The 22,645-nt window shown below is 41.8% G+C and overlaps 1 protein-coding gene across 13 annotated transcripts in view; it reads left to right on the forward strand.

Moving 5' to 3' along the window:
* The window catches only part of Npas3 (neuronal PAS domain protein 3), an 809,049-nt gene that overhangs the window by 778,941 nt on the left and 7,463 nt on the right, over window positions 1-22,645 (forward strand). For all 13 annotated transcript variants that reach the window (XM_051195837.1, XM_051195838.1, XM_051195844.1 and 10 more), the window contains 2 exons: window positions 6,280-6,473; window positions 9,794-9,900. In XM_051195837.1, coding sequence (XP_051051794.1) covers window positions 6,280-6,473; window positions 9,794-9,900 — 301 coding nt within the window. The remainder of the gene's footprint in view (window positions 1-6,279; window positions 6,474-9,793; window positions 9,901-22,645) is intronic.

Raw genomic sequence — 22,645 nt, forward strand, 5'->3', positions numbered from 1 at the left:
CTTGCACACCCTCCTATGTCCTGCGGACACACTCACAGCATCTGACACACACTCTGAGAAAACTACAAGTGAGGCCCTGACTTTTTCTTCACTTTGGGACAAGAAAGTGATGCAGATTTGCCTGTTTTTATTATGAGGGTAGGATTTCAATCCAGAAATCCTTGGCCTCCGGGCAGTACTACATAAGGAGATGAGGAACCTTAGGGACTTTTGCCTTTCTGTGCATCTCCTGGTGATGAGAATAGTGAGAGGAAGTGTAAGGCTTAAATTTTTATGATACATTAAAAAAAAAAAACTATATGTATCAATTCACAGCTTTCCTCTGAAAAATCCCACAAGGCATTAGTGGGGATAATAGTGGAGTATACTGATGGGGAGGGGCAGCAAGCCAAGGACACTCACTGCATTGGATGTTTAGTTATAGAATTCTGTACAGGTGGGCCAGTGGCACCATGGATAATGCGTCTGACTAGGGATCCAGAATTCTGTAGAGACCATCTACATCTCCTTGTTTTCTACCATTTTCTGCCTGAAGAAATACCACTTTACCCAAGATGGATGGCTTGCCATGGTTACCAGAACCAGGACAGAAATCAAAGTCCCACCTCCAATTTTAATACTTTCACACCATAATATCTCTTCCATTTTAAAGAAACCATGTAAATTTTCTAATATCCAGAATAATATTAGAATTGGAGCTGGTCTATGCATATTCATTTTCATGTCTAGAGTGAAATGGCTAGAGCCATTCTGTGGAATATTGCATCTAGAACTAGGGATACTATGACAAGCCTGCATTAATTTTAGGATGTCACGACTAATGGAAAAGAAGGGCATCTGGGAGCTTTCAGAAACTTTTTATGTGTGTAGGTATCTACCTGCATGTGTGTCTCTGCACCCTGTTAACTCAGTGCTCCCAGAGGCTGAAGAAGTTGATGATTCCTTTGGAATGGGAGTTACAGATGGTTAGGAGCAACCATGTGGATGCTGGGAATTGAATCCAGGTACCCCTGGAAGAGCAACCAATGTTCTTAACTGCTGAGCCATCTTTCCAGGCCCATTCTCTTTATCTCTTTCTCTAACAAAAGTACAATGTTCTCTTATCCATAAGAGACACAGTTCAAGATCTAGTCCTAGACTCTCAGTAGCTAAGTACAGTGTTCTGGCTTCAATCTGATCCCTAACACAACTTCACCAGTGAATGCCTGAAACCTCCACAGCACCAAACCATTGTGTGCTGTGTTCTTCCTATGAACACCAGCATAAGATTCGCAGAAGCATAACGCATTATAAAATATATAGTATACCCATATACTACCATGAAAGCTACATGAATGCTCTCCTTCCTTTTCCCTCCCCCCCCGACCCATTCTCCTGTTCTCTCAAAGTTTCTCATCATGTTGTATCTCCTGACCACAGTTAAATGTGACTGCAGATGAAGAGAGGACCCTCCAACTGTTACAGAGCAAGGGAGCTTCTGCTGAGAAAAAAAAAATTGCGTTAGGCTTCAGGTACTCAAAGGGACCCCCAAAAAAATGCCTTTGGCATTTTCCTCCTATCTGTGTTTTCTCCATTGATAATTTCATTGGGTTTCTTAGTTTTTAACTGTCATCTCCAAGGAAAAAGAACCTTCCAGAACAATACATTCAATTGTCACCCTCACTTAAATACCATCTCTTACTGTTCATCAACTCCTGGGTACCTTCTCCATCTCTCCAAGATGTTAGACTGATCCCAGGGAAATCATGTATGTCCTCACCTTGGTCAAATGTTCCTGCATTCCCACTTGCCATTGTCATTGCTGTGCTGTGGTGTGGCACATGGCAGACAGGACAGCCAGTAAGAGCCTGCAGTACCGGTGCATAACCCCATCTCTAGGCAGGTAGAGACATGAGGGTCCCTGGAGTTCACCAGCCAGCTACCTCACTGCATGGGTGAGTCCCAGTTTCAATGAAGGAAGGCACTCAACATTGACCTCTGGTATCCAAACACAACATACACACATAGGAATATGTGCTTATATGCACACATGCCATACTCACCACACACACACACACACACACACACACACACACACACACACACACGATGGCATGATCTCTTTTCCCAAGTTCTACTGAAAGTTTGGGATTCACCCCTGTCCCTTCCGCAGCCATGCCAACTGAAATGTCCCTGGAGCCCTGGGATCTCCCCACAGCTTTCCTCTCCCTGTGCTTTGTTGTTAGTGCCTCAATGTTCCATGATCTTACCTATATCAGCAATAATATATGTTTCATGTAGTCTTCCTATTCTGTTCAGTCAAAACTTTTCTTCCTGCCCTGTACTCACAAAGAAATTTCCATCATTTTATTAGGAACGTATACTAGGCCAGGCATAAATTAATATACATTTCCACTCAATCCTCTCAGTGACCTGGAATACTTACATGCAAATGTTGATGCCTTTGCCCACTCCCTGAGACCCTAGTTTATTTGGCCTTGGGTACAGCTATGGAGACTTTCAGAGCCATATTCAGTGATCTCAATATGTATTAAGATAAAGAACCAGTGGTATAACTCCAAAAGCATCTGCCAGATGTTCTTTAGTTGTTAGTGCCCTCTCTGAAGCTTCTCACAGAAATGCCAGGTCTCAGCCAGGTCCTACCAATCAGAATCCAGGGATAAAGAACTAACACGGGTGAGGGTGTTACATAACTAGGATTGAGACCCACTATCTTTGTCAGCCACTGTATCATCTCCTGCTTATGAACATACTGAAGAAATTACATGTGTTTTGCCTTGCCTCCATCTAAACTCTTTGAAGATGACATCATATTACAATCCCTGTGGTTTGTTCTGTGGCACTCAGGAAGATCACACATACACACACACACACCTACCTTCCTCAACCTCATGAAAAAAAAGGAAGAAAGGAAGGAAGGAAGGAAGAAAGGAAGGAAGGAAGGAAGGAAGGGAGGAAGGGAAGGAGATCTTTGCAAGGATTGCTGCTGGCCTACTGCATCTGTAGATCCCACACCCAAAGATTCAACCAATGACAGAGGGAAAATATGTGGAGAAAAGGCATTGTATCTGCACTGAATATGTACATATTTTTTTCCTAGTAAAAGCAATCTAGGCCTAAGTTAGCATGTGCAGGAGGATATACACAGGATCTATGTAAATACTATACTATACAAAGAACTTGAAAAATGGGCCAAGTATTGATTTAAAACTCTAGCATTCAGGAGGCTGAGGCAGGAGGATGGTGAGTTTCAGGTCAGCCTGTACCCTACTTCAAAATGGGGGGTCTGAATTATACACAGATTTCAGTATTTTAGGGGGTCCTAGAACCAGTACCTCAGATACAGAAGGATACATACATTTGTTCTCTTTATGGCAGGCTTTTAAGATATTATTTGGTGACTGAGTTGTTTCAGTTTTCTTGATATCATTAAATATCAGAGCTAAGATTTGAACCCAGGCCCTCTTGACAGTTCTTGTTCTACTACTTCTTAAGCCTAAAGGCAACAATGAAACTATTGTATAAAAAGCAGCTTTCTACCATGTTTGCATGAATGCTATCAGACTCATTTTGAATCTGAACATAACCCGTCATGTGAAGGTAAAAAGCATTATGAAATAGTTTGGGGAAAGTATATTAACCCTAAAATTTAATCACAGGATCCAAGAGAATTCCTTTCAATCCTTCCCTCTCTCTTTTCTTTTGGGTTCTAAGTAAAATGGGCCTGAAGATTCGTCATAGACTTTACTCAGGGCAGCAGCAAGCTGCCATCTGGCATATAATTCTAATGCTTTATTCAGTAAGAGTATGAACATTAAAAATAACCATCAGGCATAATAGTGCTCAAATGACACTTGCACAAAACCCAGAAACCTAGGCTCCAGGCAACTTGCCATTTCCAAGCTAACTGACTGGGCAAGCAATGGATTTCTCAGACCCTTACCTAGAGTGGAAAAATTCACATTTTCATCCAGATATGCAATGTTATAAACTATCCAAAAATAATGTATTTGGCCAACACTAAATAGATATTTGATCCTTATTGCTTGATGTCAAAGATAAAGATAGTATTTAAATGTCAGAGAATTCTTTACCACTTGTACAGCATCTAAGTCCATGCCCTCCTTTTCAGAATTCCACTGTGAAATAGTCACTGTTACTCCCATTTCACGGGGGAGAAAAATTGAGACGCAGAGAGGCTGAGTGGCTTGCCTATGGGAACAGAACCAGAAAATTGCGAGTCTAGGTCCAGTAGCAGGATGGCCAGGGTCAATCTTCTTAGAGCTCAGAGGACAGGCAAAGGCAGCACAGGAATATACCTCCTCATCTGCCTTCCCTCATCTGTGCTCCAGCCCACATGCCCTGAAATTGCTTTAGAATAGAATATCAAGCAGGGATTATTTGGCATATCATTTCTGGGTGTGTTTTTCTGAGCATTTATAGATCTCTATTTCTAAGAAGCTGAGTTTTCCTGATAAAACAAGACAGATCATGATAAATGAGCATCTATGTAAGCCTAGCTGGGAGGAGGCAGGGGCTGTACCACCCCTCCTGTGAAGTTAATCCTGTTTCTTTTAGCTGTTTCTTTATTAGTTAATGAGGTCTTGCAAAAGAAAAAAAAATGTCTGTGATGGTGTTTTAGCACCCTTGCCTCCAGGAACAGTTTCAAATATTCATAAAGTGGCTCATCTGACCGAAGGTAAAAGCAAAGGTGCATTAAGTATGAATTTACTCAACTTCAAATGTGGGTGGTCGAAAAGCCGCTGCTCAAATAACCTAAATAATCCTCCTGGCTTGTGTCTCCTGCTTCTCAGCTCTGGGTGCTCATGTGAAGGGTGACAGAGGAGAGGTATTATTTACAACAGCCAGGACTCTGAAGGGCAGCCCTGGAAGCTTTGATCCTGCTTCCTGACTGACAGGAGTGTGCATTGCTTTTGGAAAACAGAATAACTTAAGAGAAGCAAAAAATAAAATGGAAAAGGGATTGCTGGTCAAGCCACTGGGAAGGAGAGCAGACTCCAGACAGTATTGTATTGTTCTGGAGAGGAGGCAAGGCAAGGCAAGGAGAGGGGGACCTACTCCCCTCATTGCTTTCTCGTGAGGAAGCAAAGTCTTGATAGGCGGTGAGATGCTCCATGATGTGGATACTCTGCCACTAAACAGGGCTCTTTACAGAGTGAACCCCAGGAGTCTCTTGTTTGGCTTGTTTTAGATGATCCCACACACAACAGGGCACTCTGAATGCCGTAAGAGTTGACGCATGCACAGGCGCAGGGCACTCCAAGTCCTAGCTCAGGGTTTCTCTGTGGCTTTGGAGGCTGCCTAGAAACTAGCTCTTGTAGACCAGGCTGGTCTCGAACTCACAAAGATTCTCCTGCCTCTGTCTCCCCAGTGATGGGATTAAAGGCATGCGCCACCACTGCCCGGTGGCACACCCCATTTCTATCTGTCTTCTCAAAGCATAGCCATAGAAACCCTTAATGGTTTTCAACCATTTATGGATCTGTTTGTCTATTGCATCATTTCTAGAAGCTGACCCTGAAGTTCTCCTCTGAGGATTCTGGGTGGGTGGTGCATTCAGTTCAGCTCATAAACAAAACAATTCAGCCCAGTATTCCTCCTGGAGTTACTAAACAAGTGCATCTGAAATGCCACGAATATGGCATGCATCATTCGGCCTCTACTGAGTGTGAGCTCAAGGAATGTATCACAGGCCAACTGCCATGCCCTCCCTGAACCTCCAGTGGCAAAACTCCTGGTAACCCGGTACTGCCCAATGAGAAATGTCCTCTGTCATCCAAATAATCCATATATGCCATAGCCCTCAATGTGACTTTTGTTTAAAAAAAATCCCAGAATTTTTCTGAATGAAGGAAATCTCTGAGCCACAAACTCCAGAAAGCAGGTGGGCATGTAATCTCTCACCCCAAAACCGGAAAGAGAAGGACATCTTTTACTAACAAGGGCTAATAATTCTGACACTTCCTTCTGCAGCTAGCTCAGTGCTCAGCATCTTAGTCATATGATGTGATGATGAATTTTCTATAAACACAGGGGAGGGGATCCTTTAAAAAAAAAAAAAGCACTGTAATAATGCAACCTGAAAAAAATCTAATAGTATGTATTCTCTGAGCTTCCCCATGAGTACAACCACTCTCTTACAGAAGATACGACCTCGGAATGGTGCTCCCAGTGAGAGATTTCCTCCTTTAGAAGAAACAACCTTTACTTCTGCGATACACATCTAAGTGGTGTCCTGTACTTTTTTGTTTTTTTCAGGTGATTCATATAACCGGCCGGCTTCGACTCAGAGTGTCGCTATCCCACGGGAGGACAGTCCCCAGCCAAATCATGGGACTCGTGGTGGTGGCTCATGCCTTGCCTCCCCCTACGATCAATGAAGTCAGAATTGACTGCCATATGTTCGTCACTCGAGTAAACATGGACCTCAATATCATTTACTGTGAAAATAGGTACTTTGTTCTCATTTTCATTTGCCCATTGCACACTGCCCATTGGTGAAGGTTTGCTTTCGGCTGCCTGAAAGATTTTACTTTCCCAGTGAGGCTCATTATAAATCCTGATCTTATTTTTAATGGCTGCTTGGACTGACACCAAACATGCTCTTTATTTAAAATTTACATTGCTTCCCTGATTTACATTTGGGACAACAATTGAATGAATGAATTGGGATACCCAGACATCTATCTCCTATTAAAAAAAAAAAAAAATGGCCCATTTTGGCTGAGGACACAATTAGAGAGCAGGGCTGAGATGTTATTGGCAAAATGATGCAGTAAAAGGCATCTCCTATGCCTCTGGGTGACCTGCTTCCCACTAATTCAAGGGCCCTGCTTCTGACAGGCAGGGTCCCCACAGACATGCAGTGTAGGACAAATGAGAATCTGAGGCCCCCAGAGGAAAACTGCAGCAAAAGGAAATTGTAACACTATTAAATAAAACTTTGTCATCCTGAGGATTTCTCTTTTATAAATTAAAAGAAGATGACTCATCCTAGAAATGACTTGGCAGTTCTTCCTTCCCCAAAACTGAGCTTTTCCAAAAAAAAAAAAAATACGTTTTAGCCTCTGCTTTGAAAGTTCACTTTTTCCATTAAGCACAAAGCAAGGGACAGTGATGGAAGATGGTGCACCTTACTGACCTTTCACCTAGAAGTCACCAGCCCATCTGACTGACGGAAGAGAGAACAGGGATGCAGGGAGAGGGATGGACAGGGCTGCCTGTGTATCAGTCTTGAGAAAACAGCATGGTAAAACTGCCCTACCCCCTGGTGCTGCAAGAATTACTGAGGTGATTGAGGAGGGAAGCTTTGGGGCCATAGACTGTTGTCAGGTTTGAAGGCAGTGCATGTCCCCTGAGCCCTGTGAATGCCTTCCGAGGGGGAAACAGGTCAAGTGGCTTGGGTAATTGACCACTCCAGAGTCTAGCCAAGAGGACATCCAAAAGCACCTGTGTCCACCCAGTCCACTGGGAAGAGCTACTAAAGCTGAAAGCTGAGATCACTTTAGGAACTGTCTCCTAGTTCCAGTGAGAGCAAAGCACTTACCTGAGGCTCAGTAGTGTAGACAATATCTCAAACCTGTCAGTGTTATGCCATAAATAATTCTAAATCTGCCCTCCAAAAAATCTGCCTCCACTCCAGGGCCAAACTTCCAACAGTTGTTCTATGCCAAAGGGTCACTAACTTTCATTGCTGGGATCAAGTGACTAATTTTTTAATATGCTTCCAATATCCTATTTTAGCAATTGAGATTATTTTCTGTGACCTGCTCTTAGATTTTTTTTTCTTAAAAAAAAAAAAAAAAAAACCTCCATTAACCAATGCAATGCTGCAATGCATCATTCTTTCCCAAAAGAAATTGACAGCGATTCTGAAAAAAGTCCTTTAGTGAGGGGTTATTGCATATTCAGTTTACAGAAAAGCTGCCATGGGCCAAGCTCTGGGCATTGTGAATTTCAATTCATGACCCTTCTCTCTAAGTCCTAAAGTTATTACAGGTGAGGGAACAAGGACTGGTTAGTAAGAATTCCTTTATTCCTGAACTGGTAACTTTCACCACAGCAGGCTCTGGTCTATTGAAGAGGCTGATCCTGAAGTTTTTTAAGATTTTTCATTCAAGTAAAGAGTTAACCAAAGAATGACTCCCCAAAGAATGACCTGGTTTTCTCCAGTATTTATTGTTCATTTAGGGGATTGTTAACTAGAAACTAGCTTGCTCCTTGGCAAGTCTTCTGCAATCTTTAGGATGGCCCAGGACACTGCTAGCATCTAATGCTTTCAGGAGGTGGCAGGTTTCACAGACACCAGAGAGGGCCTTGCCTTTTGATGACACTCTGCCTCCCTTGGTTTTTTGTTGTTTGTTTGGGTTGGTTTTGCTTTTTTTTTTTTTTTTTTTTTTTTTTTTTTTTTTGCAGAAAGGGATGTTAACAGCACTTGGAAAACACACTTGGAAAACAAGCTAAAAAACAGAACAACCAACCTATTTTATACCACAAAGCCTCCAAGACCTTTTCATTCTCAAAGGAATCTTCTCTTACTATGAATTCTACTTTAGCCAGAGAGGTTATTTCAATCACTAGACGTTGAGAATCTACTCACCTCGTGGAGCAGTATATTTTAATTTTACCCCTAAAGGATTTTATTTCAAGGCAGGGTCTCACTATGTAGCTCTGGTTGTCCTGGGACTCACTATGTAGACCAGGCTGCTCTCAAACTCACAAAGATCCTCCTGCCTCTGCCTCCCGAGTGCTGAGTTTACAGGCTTGTGCCACCATGTCCAGCTAACTCAGTAGCATTTTTGTGTCAGCATTTCTTCTTAGCTCCCTGTCGCATGGGTTGGACATAATTCCCCATTACTGATTAAAGGTGATATTTCCAGATATTTGCTTCACATTTAAATAGATTCTCTGTCGTTGGTAATTTTAAACGGACAATAAAATTAAGCAAAAATCTATTTTGTTTTACCAACCAAATTGAATGATGCAGCATGCAATAAGCATTTTATACATGTCTATATAAACATGGTAGATCCTCCTATGTGTTTTATAGTTTGGGTTCTATTTTTCTGTATCCTTCCTGAGGACACTTTGCAGACACTGGTATACACACACTGTCAAGTATAGGCCCAGAAGAGCTGCTGAAATGGTTTAAAAGTTTCTGTGTAGCATCTACCACAAAGCACCAGTTAAAAGAGCCAGGAGTGAAAGCCGAGCTCCCAAATGACTGAGACTAAAAAAGATAATACCCCCAGGCATCTGTATGTCTCGGCATTTAAATTATATCCCTTGAAATGCCAATTTGGACTTTGTGCCAAGAAGCAGTTGAATCCCTTTTTCATGGAAATACCCAACAGTAGACCAATCTGCTTAAATGAAAGGTGTCTCTAATCATTTGGTATAAACATAACATGTTTTTATTTTATTATGTAACCTTGAATTATCTTGGCCTGTAATGAGGATCCTGCATTGTTACAGTTCCTCAATAATTTCACGGAATTATGTTGTCTAAATGTGCGTTCTCATGCCAAGGAAAAACCTACCTAATTACTTAAATGCAATTGCTCGATCTAGCACATATCCAAATTTTGAAAAGTGTTGTTATCTGCTACAGAAATAATCTTCTCCCTCTGCTGAGAGCATTTGTACCGAGTGCCTCATCCTCGAAGGTACTTGGCATGATGAAAACATTGTGCAGTCAGCATCATGCGTTATTTGATAGTCTCTCTCTACTTTCCTACTTTCTGGGTTCCAATCGGTGTTGTTCTCTTCACAGGATCAGTGACTACATGGATCTGACCCCTGTAGACATTGTAGGGAAAAGATGTTACCACTTCATCCATGCCGAAGATGTGGAAGGCATCAGGCACAGTCACCTGGACTGTAAGTACCCTGGGCTTATGTCATTTGTCTTTCTCTCTCTGACATCATGGGGCTCAGTACTGACCTTCCCCTTAGTGTCTCCTGTCTATATCTGAAATGACTGTCACACAGTGGGTTAAAGTGAGATATAAATAATTTCAGCAGGCATTGGTATTGTATCAAAAGCTGGACCTTGGGCCCAGAGGAATTGTGGGATTTCTCAGCACTCATCTAGAATTGGGTGGTCTCTTGAGCTTTCTCTCAAAGGAAGTAGATAGAAAGAACCTCTGTCTTAAATGCCTCCTTGACCCTTTCATTTTCTAGACTGCAATTTCCACTTTGAAATGTGAGGTTTCAGCTTCAAACCATACATGGGCAAAGACAAATTCAAATAGGCCAGGACCTTGTTAAAAAAAAAAAAAAAAAAAAAAAAAAAATGCCTACTTGCCTAGCCACAACAACTGGGTAAGGACAAAGTCCATCAGGGGCAGAGACAGAACACATTACAAGATGGCAGTGTCTGTCAATAGTAATGTCTTTCTAGAAAGAGGCTCACACAGAGGAGACTTTGCTTCCAGTTTCCACTCCTGAGAATAAGAAATTAGTGTTCACTCTTTTGAGTCTTGCTGGGCTCCTCATCTCTGATAGAATCTAAGCAACAACTCGCATACAGACTCAACATGCAAGGTTCTCTCAGAGTCTACCAGCCTGTTTCTGCAAAGAAAAGGTCCAAGAAGCTGTGAACTGGTGGAAGTTCCCTCCTCTGAGTATATGACCATTCTACAGACTTCCTGAAAGACAAGTTCTACCAGCTACACTTTTGGAAAGTTCTACACAGTTCAGAAGTCTAATTTTCAATACATATAAGGTACTACCCATGACATAGTCCAGTTCAAGAAGAAGGTTTTATATAGCAAAGGCCAGCATGGTAGTCTTTGCCCCTTCTTGTCACAGCTGGGAAGAGCTACTCCCCAGAAATCTAGCCTTTTGCAATCAGTTCTTCACATTCAATTATGTTCTTCAAAGACTGATGGAGACTAAGTTAGCTCAAATCTCTACGTGGTCAGCATCATGGTACTGTGTTTTTAACTCTATGTTAGCAACACTGAATGGGACCAAAGTCAATGTCAGATTCTATGTATGTTTCTCTGGGCACAGCCTGACGATGGCTGCTATCTAGCACAGTCTACTCCCAACACTGGGCACGTGCCTTGATATTGCTCATCAGGGAGTCTGGGGACACACTTGTTGCTAAGAATGAATGGGTGTTATGTATCACAGAAGCAGATGGCTCTTCAATTAATTGGGGGGAGAAAATGATGTGTTTCCTGAACAGAAACATCAGGTTCTTTGTTGCTTGGAATTCAGGAAAAATGTACAAAATAAAGATCTCTGAAGGGACCAGTGGATAAATTTCTGGAATGCCATGCCACAGGCCAGGCATACAGATGTTTTAGAAATGAATATTTTGTGTTCAGGACACTAACCTCCAACACTACCCTCCTGTGTTGGGGGAGGGCTGGAGCAGGGAATGCTTTCTCATTTTTCCAGCCTTAATTAAGGTCTAAATTCAGAAACCTGGTGGTGATTTTAAAAGATCTTTGTAAACCTTGGGCCTTATTTTGAAGATGCCATGTTGTTTCTCTCAGAATTGATACACAGCTTGAAGAAACACAATTCCTGAGGAAGGCAAGGCCATGCAGCTCATGTCTTCCCAAAAGGCAAAAGTCTCCAACAGATATGCCTGGTGTCATCCTTTTCCATCCACTCTCATCTTATTTTCAGTAGCCAGAATAATTTAAAAGTGCTGGAAATAAACTATACTACCATTATGCCGTTCTAATTTCTCCGCTATCTTGCCAGCTAATAAACACAGAAAGTATGCTTTCAAATTCAGTGATTTTTTTTTTTCATTACGTGATATTGACTTACTGGCTATTGCTTTATGATTTAGCCTACTAACAATGATTGAGTTCATACTTTTCACTCGTACACATGACTTCTCATTTTGAGTTCTTTTAATAACCTTAAACACATGAAAAACAAATAGACTGAGCTGATAATTCCACACAGTAAAATACACTTCACATATTTAGCTATCATGCTGTGGAGTAACCCCACAATGTCAAGTAGCGCACAATTAGTCAAACTGTAGGGGGAGGAAAAGGAGTGTTTTGATCCTGCAGAATTTTGATCCTAATCATATTGAAATTCCAATGTTCTTGTAGTGCTTAATATCTTCAATCACACACACACACACACACACACACACACACACACACACAAATCAAGCTGATTCCAATGTCAAGTTTTGCATTCTATGTCTGAAATAAGATGCTGAAATATACAAATGCATCTCACTTGGTACAATAAACATTAACATCATTATAAAGTAAAATTGAGTTTAAAATTGTGTGATGGAATGTCTGATGTTTACCTAATTCTCAGACCAAAGCCAGCCCAGTAACAAATGACAGAGCATGTAATAAGTCTTGGTTGTGTAAACATTGGAAAAGGCAAGGAGCCAGCATAGCATCTTGCTTGTCCAAAGCCCTAGGCTATTACTGAAGGAGGCCTCAACTGTGCCTTCCTGGCAGGAGAAGGTCACAGTGACATAGAATCAGCTCAAGAATAAGATAGAATTCTAAAACAAAGGGATGGTTAAAAAATAAACCACATTAACTATTTAGCTTTTCTTCCTAGAGCTGTTGGCACAGTTCCTGGTCTGTCTGTGGAAGGCAGGTTGTAGACATCGGATCACACTTCAGATATTCTCATATTTGTCTTATGCTCTGAGTCATAGATATAACTTAAAGAAAAGGGGGCTCAGCAGTCTACGAGGACTAGAAATCCTATCTTTATCATTGGCATCTTTTCTCAGTATAGGTATCTATAAATCCATAAGTGAACATGTCCCTAGATTCAGAATAGTGAAGAGACAACTCGGCTGCGCCAGGATCAGACGACTCACAAAAGGAGCCGAGGACATGGGGCCATCTGCTTCCCACTGGGCAAGTTCAAGGTGCCTGGTGTGAGCTAGACAGATCTCAACATAGAGACACATTGTTAGCTGGGTTTGGTGGCTCCTATCTGTAACCCCTGCAGAGAGGCTGAGGCAGGTGGATTACCAGGAGTTCAAGTTTAGTTTGCCTAGTGACCATGGCTCTGAAGTCAAGCAAGTTTCAAGTCTGTTTATTTCCCGCTGTGACAAAAGACCTCTGTGACTTCTTTTCATTATGCCCAGTTTCGTTGGTTCTTCGGGTCAAATTGACTAAATCAGCATTTCAGGGTTTGAATTTTAAACTGCATATGGTAGTGATTATTTGGGGACCTTTCTCTCTCCACTGCCCTCTAGTCTTCCATTGTTCAGGAGACAGTGACCTAGAGATGACCATTCGTGTCCCCTAGATCATATGTTTCAGCTACCTAGAGTTTCTGGATCACCCATGAATTATGAGATGTTTTAGCACAAAACACTCCATCTGCCTATAACCTAAAACATGGACTGTTAAGCCAAATGCAGGCATGTGCTTTGCATGGTTTTTATTCCTATTTAATGAAGCCTTTGCCTAGAGTCAGAGATGCTTGTCTTAATACACCCTGCCCCTCGGGTTCTTCCTGGGTCAAATGAATAACCCTCTAAACCTTAAAAAGGGGTGTGTCTTTCTAAAAGGGGGTGTGTCTATCTTTCATGTGTGCCATTGCATTCCATCAAAACTCAAGACTCTTTAGAGGGACTCAGCAAAAAGAAACATGAACTGTAGATAAGGTAGCAGCTTCACCTCCCCAGTACTTTACCCAGGACGAAAAAACTCTGGAAGTCTTTCCAGAGAAACAAAAAGGCTGCCCCATTGCCCACAGGACCAAGTGGAGATAAAAACAAAAGCTTGGCTAACCCAATATACTTGAGGGTGAGTGTTTAAAAAATACACAGTAGCCAAAGTATTTGCTTCTTAATACATTTTTTAGCAAAATGAATATACAGCTACCTGGCATAATGCATTCCATGCTGTTTTGCATCAATAACCCCTACACTTCCCTCCTGAAGGCATCTCATCGCCAAATGCAAGCAGACTGCTTAATGCAGGACTAATTAGTATATCCCCTTCCAGTCTGCAGGCCCTCCATTGTAATTCCTTCCCAGCTCATTTTTTTCTACAACTGAGCATCAATCAAAGTAAGTGCCCTGCCTGCCTAGGCAACACAAGATGTCCTCCATGCATTTGTCATCTGCCACACAAACAAAGGGGGGATTTAATTGTTGATTTGGATATGCAGCCATGGCTCACCCGAAAGGAAGCTGCAAGAGAGGGAAGGAGGAAAGAAATAAACTTTTATGGGTGGACCAAATACACATTGCACCAGGGGCTTTCTGCTGTTCTCCGATCTCAATGCGGCTTCTGGCTGGCTTCTTCAGGGATTTTGCTACAACCTGATCTTTGGCTAGACTTTTTCCCAAAGCAAGAGAATTTTTCCTCTTTTTCCCTCATGAATGTGAAATTTCCCATAGAAGAAAATACATTGAATAGCTGTCACAGCTGCCCCTCTTCCAGAAGCCACTTCAGCCTATACCATTGCTTGTCCATTAGCTGCAGAGACTTATTACAGGCAGCAAGAAAGAAACCAGATTTCTAGGCAGGAATGAATTAAGGTTAGTATTTTGTATCTTTCTTTTGGGAGCAAGTGCCAGCTTGGGCTTTTCAAGTCCATGGCAGGCAAACATAGGGAACAAGACTAGCAAGTAAGCCTGCCCAGCAGCCTAGTGCTTGTCCCACTTGTCACCCTGTTCAGGAGCAGTGTGGGCATATGTAAGGAGCTTGTAGACATGCAAGACTTCAGGCTGACACCAGATTTACTGAATCTGAATCCAGGGTTTGTTAGTATACAGTCACTTGCCAACTCTTCACACCAACGGTCGAAGAGGACTGACCATGCTGGCATCTAGAAAAAACTGTTTTCTAAGGAGTAAATCCCAACCAGCTAGCCACCAGAAGTTCACTTTCCTCTAGATTTGGAGTTAATTTGTTGGTGACAGTGGAGTGATTCTGATGGTATCTCAATCAGTGTTTTACTGAAATGAGTATACAATTATTTGGTAAACTTGACTTTCATAAAATGATATAAACTGGGACTAGAAAGATGAATTCATGGTTAAAAGCACTTGCTGCTCTGACGCAGGACCTGGGTTTGGTTCTCGGCAACCACATGGCGATTCACAACCATCTGTCACTCCTGTTCCAAGGGATCTAATGCCTTCTTCTGACCCCTGTAGGCATCCCATGCTTGTGGTACACATACATACATACAGGCAAAGCATTCACACTGTATTAAAAAGTAATGATATCTAGCTTGAGAAGGAAGAGATCTTGGGTGTTTCTCCCCAGAGTAATATTTTCTTATGAATACTTTATTACATGTGAGGGTAAGAGTGGAGATATTTTTCCTGTTCACCTTCATGTAACATTCCTGACTTCTTACCATATTCAACACCTGTGGTTATTACCAGGAGCTTTAAAAATAAGGTATTCACAGAGCTCACATATTGGTGGGGAAGACAGTGAGAAACTACCAACTCTATACATAATATAAAGTGAAGACTATAAGGTGTATGCATAAAATACAGAGATCCTCGAGGTGGAAGAGGAGGTACACAGGGCATGCTCTCTCAGCCCCAGGAAGGTGATGCTAAGAAGACACAATGGCAGGAGAAACAGGGGGGTATCAAGGGCATGTCAGGAGTAGAAAGCAATAGGGAGGCATGGAATATAAAACGTCTTTCCTCAGAAAATGAGCTATAATTTTGATTTGACTAATAAATGCACCTCCCCAGTGGATTCCTGTCCTTTATTACTATGTTTTTATTTTTAGTTCAACAACAAAAAAAAAATCACCCATTACTCTTATAAAACATGATCCAGGAAAAAAAAAATCAATACTTCTAAATCATCCATTTCACCTAAGTCAACTAGCCTAAATAGAATCAACTCCATCACTTGTGTGTGTGTGTGTGTGTGTGTGTCATACAACCTATTCTTGATCCTGTGTGAGTTTTCTTTATATTTTCCTTTAAACAATAGCCTGCGTACTTGGAAAAGGTCCTTTCGAATGTGTCTGGGTCCGGTTGAGCAACACAGTTTGTCTACAATTGTGAGGTTAACTAACCCCTCCCAACCAGTGCCCACATCCTGAGTAGCTTCATGGAGATTTTTTTTTTGGGGGGGAGGCATAATCAACTAAAACATACCTCATTACATATAACAGAAACACCAGTGAAATGACCTGGGTGATTGGAGCTATCTGCCATTTCCCTCATTCCTAGCCACAATCCTTTCTTGATGGCACACTGAAGAGTTTTCAGGTTCTCCTTTATATAGTAACTCCTTTCAAAAAGGAAGATCTAGAGGCCAGAAAACTCCATCTTTTGCTATTTTAGGTTGAAAGGGGCAGGAATAAGAAGAAACAAAGCTCTCTAGTGGGACAAAAAAGCAGCTTGAAAAAAAAAAAAAAAAACTCTGATGGCCGTAGAGGTGGAGCAAGGGTTAATAACACTACTCTTCCAGAAAGCCAGGTTTCAATTCACCAACCTGACCATCACAATCATCCATCAGTAACTTCAATTGCAAGTGATCCACATACACCAGACATATACATATGATGCACACAGAAATTTTTAAAAATAAACTCTAAGATCTCAGGGGTCACTCATACCATCATCCTTTTGATTCACTCTGTCCGAGAACACCATACAGATTCCATGAGTTTCCAAAAGCCTTGGACTCCCAGTCAGTACATTATCATGAAGAGGGAAATTTATTTTTTAAACAAAACACATTGTCATGTCCTAAATCAATGGAAAGTTTTCTGCATGCTTCAATATCAGCAGTTAATAAAGATCTATCAATTGGCAGGGCGAGAGGACAGAACCTCACCTGAGGTTTAAACCACAGATAGTGGCTCAGCAGGGCTTGTCACTCAGTGACTTAGGGGGAAATCCATATTTGATGCATGGTCATTTCACAGAATATCCACAGGTCCTTCGTCTCTAAGTTTGGAACCCCCATCAAATATCAACATTACCAAATATTGCTCAGCACATAGATTTACAAAAAGAAGAGAGGGAGGGGAAGAAAAACCCAATTTGTAGATGCTTGTCATCTAAGACACAGCTAGCTCACTAATTGCAAAATCTATAGGAAAGAGTGCCTGGCATCAAAGCCCCAGGTGATCCTCAGAGCAGTTCTAAATGAAAAGCTGCCCCTATCACAAGTAAATAAAGCTCTTAGCACAGTCTCCAGCCACAGTGCTGCCTCTCCCATGGATTTCAACAATGACCTTCCTGTAGGCATCAAGGATTATAACTTTTTAGGTAAAGAAATTTGTTCTTGTTTTAAGCCTGCATCAGGTCCGTTCTCTGGTAGCCTACAGTTTTCAAAAGCATAGAAAAAAATAGTCCAGAATTCTCTCTCTCTCTCTCTCTCTCTCTCTCTCTCTTCAAAAAGTCTGTTTCCAGAATGAAGTTCCCTGTCAGCCTGCCTTGGGCCTTGGGTAAAGATGCAGAGATTAAAGAGTCAGTATTCTTTTTCATGTTTCATCTGCCAGTTTTGTGAATGTAGAAAGAAAACCAGTGGCCACAGCTAAGCACCCAACTGTGGTATTAAATAGAACGCCTGATTTAACACACACCCTTTTACTTAAACACACACTATCTTTCTCTGTCTCTCTCTGCCTCTCTATCTTTCTCTGCTTCTCTCTTTCTCTCTGCCTCTCTGTGACTTTCTGTTCCTCTTTCTGTCTCTGTCTCTCTTGTCTCTGTCTCTCTCTCCCACTTCAATGCATTCAGAAATCATCTTTGAGTTCCCAGCAAAAAGGCACCAGTCTCTATTGATGAAGGTAGCTCAGTGAGGGGGTCAGAGTCCCACAGATGCATGCATCCTCCTGTCCCCATGATGATAATGAAGCTCTTTGTTCAGCTGCGTGAATGTGAAGTATGGCCTCTCCGATGAGCTCACCATTTCCTAGTTATTCTATACTTACCTGAATGCACCAAGTATTGCAGCCTTTTTAATGCATATGCAGACTGCTAAATATCCTTTTGTGAGGCCCTGGCTAAATGACAGCTTTGATACAGTTCTCCACATCTTGTCAGACTACATTCCCCTGCTTCCGTCTTCCTGAGACACAACTAACTCACTATTTAGGCTCTGGCTTTGGTTTTGTAGAGCAGCGCAAAAGGAAGAGACATTCTCTCTCTCTCTCTCTCTCTCTCTCTCTCTCTCTCTCTCTCTCTCTCTCTCTCTCTCCCCCCTTCACATTTCTGAAGACAAGTTTGTACTGATTTATTTGAATTTACAGAATGGTATCCCTGCCTCAGACACTGGCTTCTTTTGTATCTTTCTAGTTACTGTCTATGTCTGTGGATAAGGCTTCCCTGAAGAAACACTTAAATCCTTCTGTTGGGAACTGTATGCAGGAACACAGATGTACCCCACACTGACTAAGTTTGTAGGGTTTGGAGGAAAGTGACTACTATTTGCAAACAGAACATTCTTATACTCAGTCTGTGGTTCAGTCAAGAGATCAAGTGGCATTTTAAAGGGATGTTCAATAAAGATTATCATCCTGTCTTTCATGGGGGGGGGGGTATTTGCTATCAAAGGTCACATGTTTTAAAATCTAAGTGCCACAGTTGGCTTTTGGCATGTTATTTGACACTCCCCAGCTAGGCAGGGGTAGTGTTTCTGATTGAAAGTCAAACCTCAATGGTGGTTTTTTAGTTACTAGGTGGGCAGGCCTCAACCAGAAGGACTCAGTCTGTTCCCACTGTGTCCTTCACCCAAGTGCAGGGTCAGCTCCGCCTCAAGGCAGTCTGTAACTCTGAGGAGCCCTCAGTGTGGAAGGCAGGCAGGGTGGTGGGGAACATTCCCATAGAACACTAGCCACCAAAGGCGCCTGGAGCTACCCTACACTATGAGTAATAAGGAAGAAAACTGTGCCTGGACCATTCAGAGAAAACCTGGGCAGACCTACTTTTCCTCCCTGTATCTTCATGGATACTAAAAAAAAAAAAAAAAAAAAACAAAAACAAAAAAAAAAAAAAAGAAACTAAGAAAAAGGCATTGAAATTCTGTGAGACTTTAAAACAAAAAGGTAATACCTCAGCCGTGTACCCTTAAAAGATACAACCCTAAAGATGTTTTGATGTGATCAGTCAGTTCAGTTGAGGGATGCACATAGCAATCAACCCAAGAATCTTGGTAGCGGAGTGCAAACATTAATGAACAAGCCACAGGATGATGCCAGGTAACTTGTCAGCAGGACTCAGCATTCTCATAGATGTCAAAGTAAAAAAAAAAAAAAAATCAATCAACATGTATATTTCTTCTCCCTCTACTTCCTTCTTGTTGTAGTTTGTGTGCATGGCTCTGAACATACCCCAGGATTCATTGGCTCGATGAGAAGTCTTTTTGAAGATAGCTATTTTTTGTTTTTTTTTTTTTTCAAGACAGGGTTTCTCTGTGTAACAGTCCTAGCCAGGACTGTAACTCACTCTGTAGATCTGGTTGGCTTCAAACTCAACAGAGATCTGCCTGCCTCTGTCTCCCGAGTGCTGGGATTAAAGGTGTGCACCACCACCACCTGGCCAGTTAACTATGTTTAAGAATTGCCATATCAACCAACTTATATTGTACTTATTCCTGATTTTTTTTTTCCACAAAGGGGACTTTGTGAAGAGGACTGGCCTAAATATTCTTTTACTTCTCCCTACTATTCAAACCAATGCCTCAAAAATAACAGCAGCTACTAGATAACAGAATCAAGAGAGGGGCTTTTTTTTTTTTTTTTTTTTTTTTTTTTTTTTTGTATTTTTCAAGTTCTCTAATTTATTACACACAAAAATCTCTTTCAAACTGGCACCAACGTGGCTTTTCTTCTTGAGCTGATTAGGACCACATGAGCTCAGGAAAAGCTGTCAGATCCTGCCTCTGGCACAGCTGGAATGATCCAACTGATTTGCCAGTATGGCTTTTTTCTTTTCTCTTTTTTTTTCCAAGAAAAAGCTTCATCCCAAAGTTATAAATTTATATTCTGTGAGAAGATGTGAGCAAAAAGTATTCCTGATTCAGTACATGGAAGACATCGTGGTAACTTCTTTCATGTGAACTTGTAAACAAGAGGAACTTAGGTAACATTTTGGTCAGCATTAACATCTTGTCTTCTCTGTGAATTCCAAGATCGCATGGTGGGCACATTCAGAGGACACCAATCTATAATTCATGATCATGTAGAGATGTGGCCCTTGAATAGTTCCATTTGTTAAAGATGAGTCCAGGGAACAATTATGGCTAGAATACCTGTCTTCAGATATGCACCAGGGACTCTGTAACCCACTCCTCAGGGTCCCCACGGTGACCCACAGTACTTACCCTGCTCCCTGGCTCCAGGAAGAGGAAACCCTTTGCTTTTCAGTCCCTCCCTGGCCACCTCTACATGGCAACTCACCTATCTGCCTCCTTTTCAGTCTGAACCTCACTCTTAGCGACATTCTCAAGCCTGCTTCAATGAAAGACTGAGTTAGTGTACTCATGGACCCTGATGAATTTGTATTTATCTTCTCACCAAATGCCCTTAAGCAGACCAAGCCATCCTACCTCATCCTAAAAAGATGACAATGCATCAGCTCTTTGTATCAGAAAAGGTATTTAGGCCCTATCTGAAAACTGTCTGGGAGGCTGTTGTTTTAAGTGAAAAGCATAGAGGGTGGGGTGACCTTTCTGTTGGTTTTCAAATTTTAACTTGATCTTCCGATTCAGCCCTTCACTTACCCCTTTCCAGGCCTCTGTATTCTGGATTTGGATTTTCTGTTGTTTGCTTGTTGCCTGTTCTGGATTCCATTCTGGTCCAGATTTGCTGATTCAACATTTTTTTTCCATGTGATTCTGCAAAAAGATTTCTTAGTCTTTTTTGTCTTTGAAAAAAAAAAAATACTAAAACCATTAGGAAGTATCCTAGTTACAAAGCATATAGAATTATATCACCAACCAGATTGGAGTATGGTGACTTCCTCTGTGAAGAATTGCACAAGCCAGTGTCCTCCATTAATGGTTAAGCAGGCTGAGAGGATCTGAATAAAGGCACTTCGTGCTGTATACCACAGTGGCTTTGATAGAAGAGCCGCGCAGTAGACTTGGCACCTCACTGCTTTTTGCTTCAGCTAGGAGTTTTGTAGCCTGGGAAGCCATGCATGCAGGACAGCAGAACTTACAGTCCCCAACAAAAGGAGCACACAATGCTACCTGTGGAGGCTGGCCACCATGGAAAGGTGACAGTGCCTGACCTTCTAGGGCCCTACACTGTGTGACAGCTTTAGAGCAAAACTTCCCACCGTGTGAAGCATTCATCACAGCATTTTCAGGCAACAGTGGCGACATAATTATTAAATTTTACAGCTATCCATTTAGCATATTGCGAGGAAAAAAAGAAAAGAGCAGGCGTGGGTCGGGGTACGGAAGCCTGTCTGCTTGTAGACAAGGTCCGGGCGGTTTGATTTGTAGCCACTTTCAGAGGCAGGAAGAGTTTCAGGAGCCCAAAACGTTGTTCTTTTCCAAAGTGACTCCATTTCCCCATCTGTACACCCCCCAAAAAAATATCAAAATGTACTTCATGAAACTATTGTATATGAAGCACTTATTAGCCGTAATTAAATGGACAATATGAATTTACTACGTCTTTAGGACTCTGGCTTGTTCTGGTTTAGAGCAAGATGATTAATGCAAATACATATTACTTGAGATAACCATTTAGCAGCTAATTTAGCCAAATTTATTACAGCAGTTAGAGGTTTTTCATTTTAGCAGACGGAGACAAGGACATGCCAAAAGTGGGTCATGTAGACGAGTGCGCACTGCCCTCTAGTGGCTGCGGGCTGGTGAGCTTTTTGGGTGGGGGGTGAGCAGCCGTCTCCAAGCCCTACCATCAGACACTTTCTTGCATACTCTGGAATATTCCCATCCACGGCACTTTATTTAGGGGATGATTTACTGCCGTTTCCCCTTTTACTAGCTCAGGAGAACCCAGACACAAATCAAATCTATTTCAACTTGGCAAGTTTCTGGTTAAAGTATCGCTTTTTAGCATCTGCCTTTTTAAAAGCTCTCTTACAGTGGATATTTAAAGGCACAGGTTCACGTTACGGAATGTTTTCACTTGTTCCTTCGTTTTGTGCCATATTTCAGTGTCTGTGTGGAGCTGTCACTCTGTTTGGCTCAAGTCAAGCCAATGCTGTGGGGATTTAATTTTGTTCCAACCTTCAGCCATCTCACCACAGTTTACCCCGGCTGACCAATGTAAATTTAGTTCATCCAAGGTCTATAAATTGTGTAAGACAAGATCAAAAGGAACAGATGGCTAAGGACACGGGTTGATATTGCTCAGGCTGAAGGGAAATGATCAAAGACGGGGGGGGGGGGGTTTAAGGCATCTTCAGAACCATTCAAATATCCAGAATCTCAAAGAGGGCAACTTGAAGCTATGCATAAATCTTACACAGATTTGCCTCTCTTAGCATCTGATGTTAAACCCACTGACAATATCCACACCACATTAGGTGTGCTCTGAGCCAAAAAGATTAGTAGTCCTTTTATTCTCCCATTCACACCATGGCTGCCCAGAAGGGAATAGAGGCTCACTACAAATGCCAGTAGCCCTAGCTGGGCAGCTGCCGCCCCCAATGAGATGTTGATTTCATTTGTGCTAATGGCATCTTAAG

Source organism: Phodopus roborovskii, unplaced genomic scaffold, assembly GCF_943737965.1.
Source record: "Phodopus roborovskii unplaced genomic scaffold, PHOROB, whole genome shotgun sequence".
In the NCBI taxonomy this organism is placed as follows: Eukaryota; Metazoa; Chordata; class Mammalia; order Rodentia; family Cricetidae; genus Phodopus; species Phodopus roborovskii.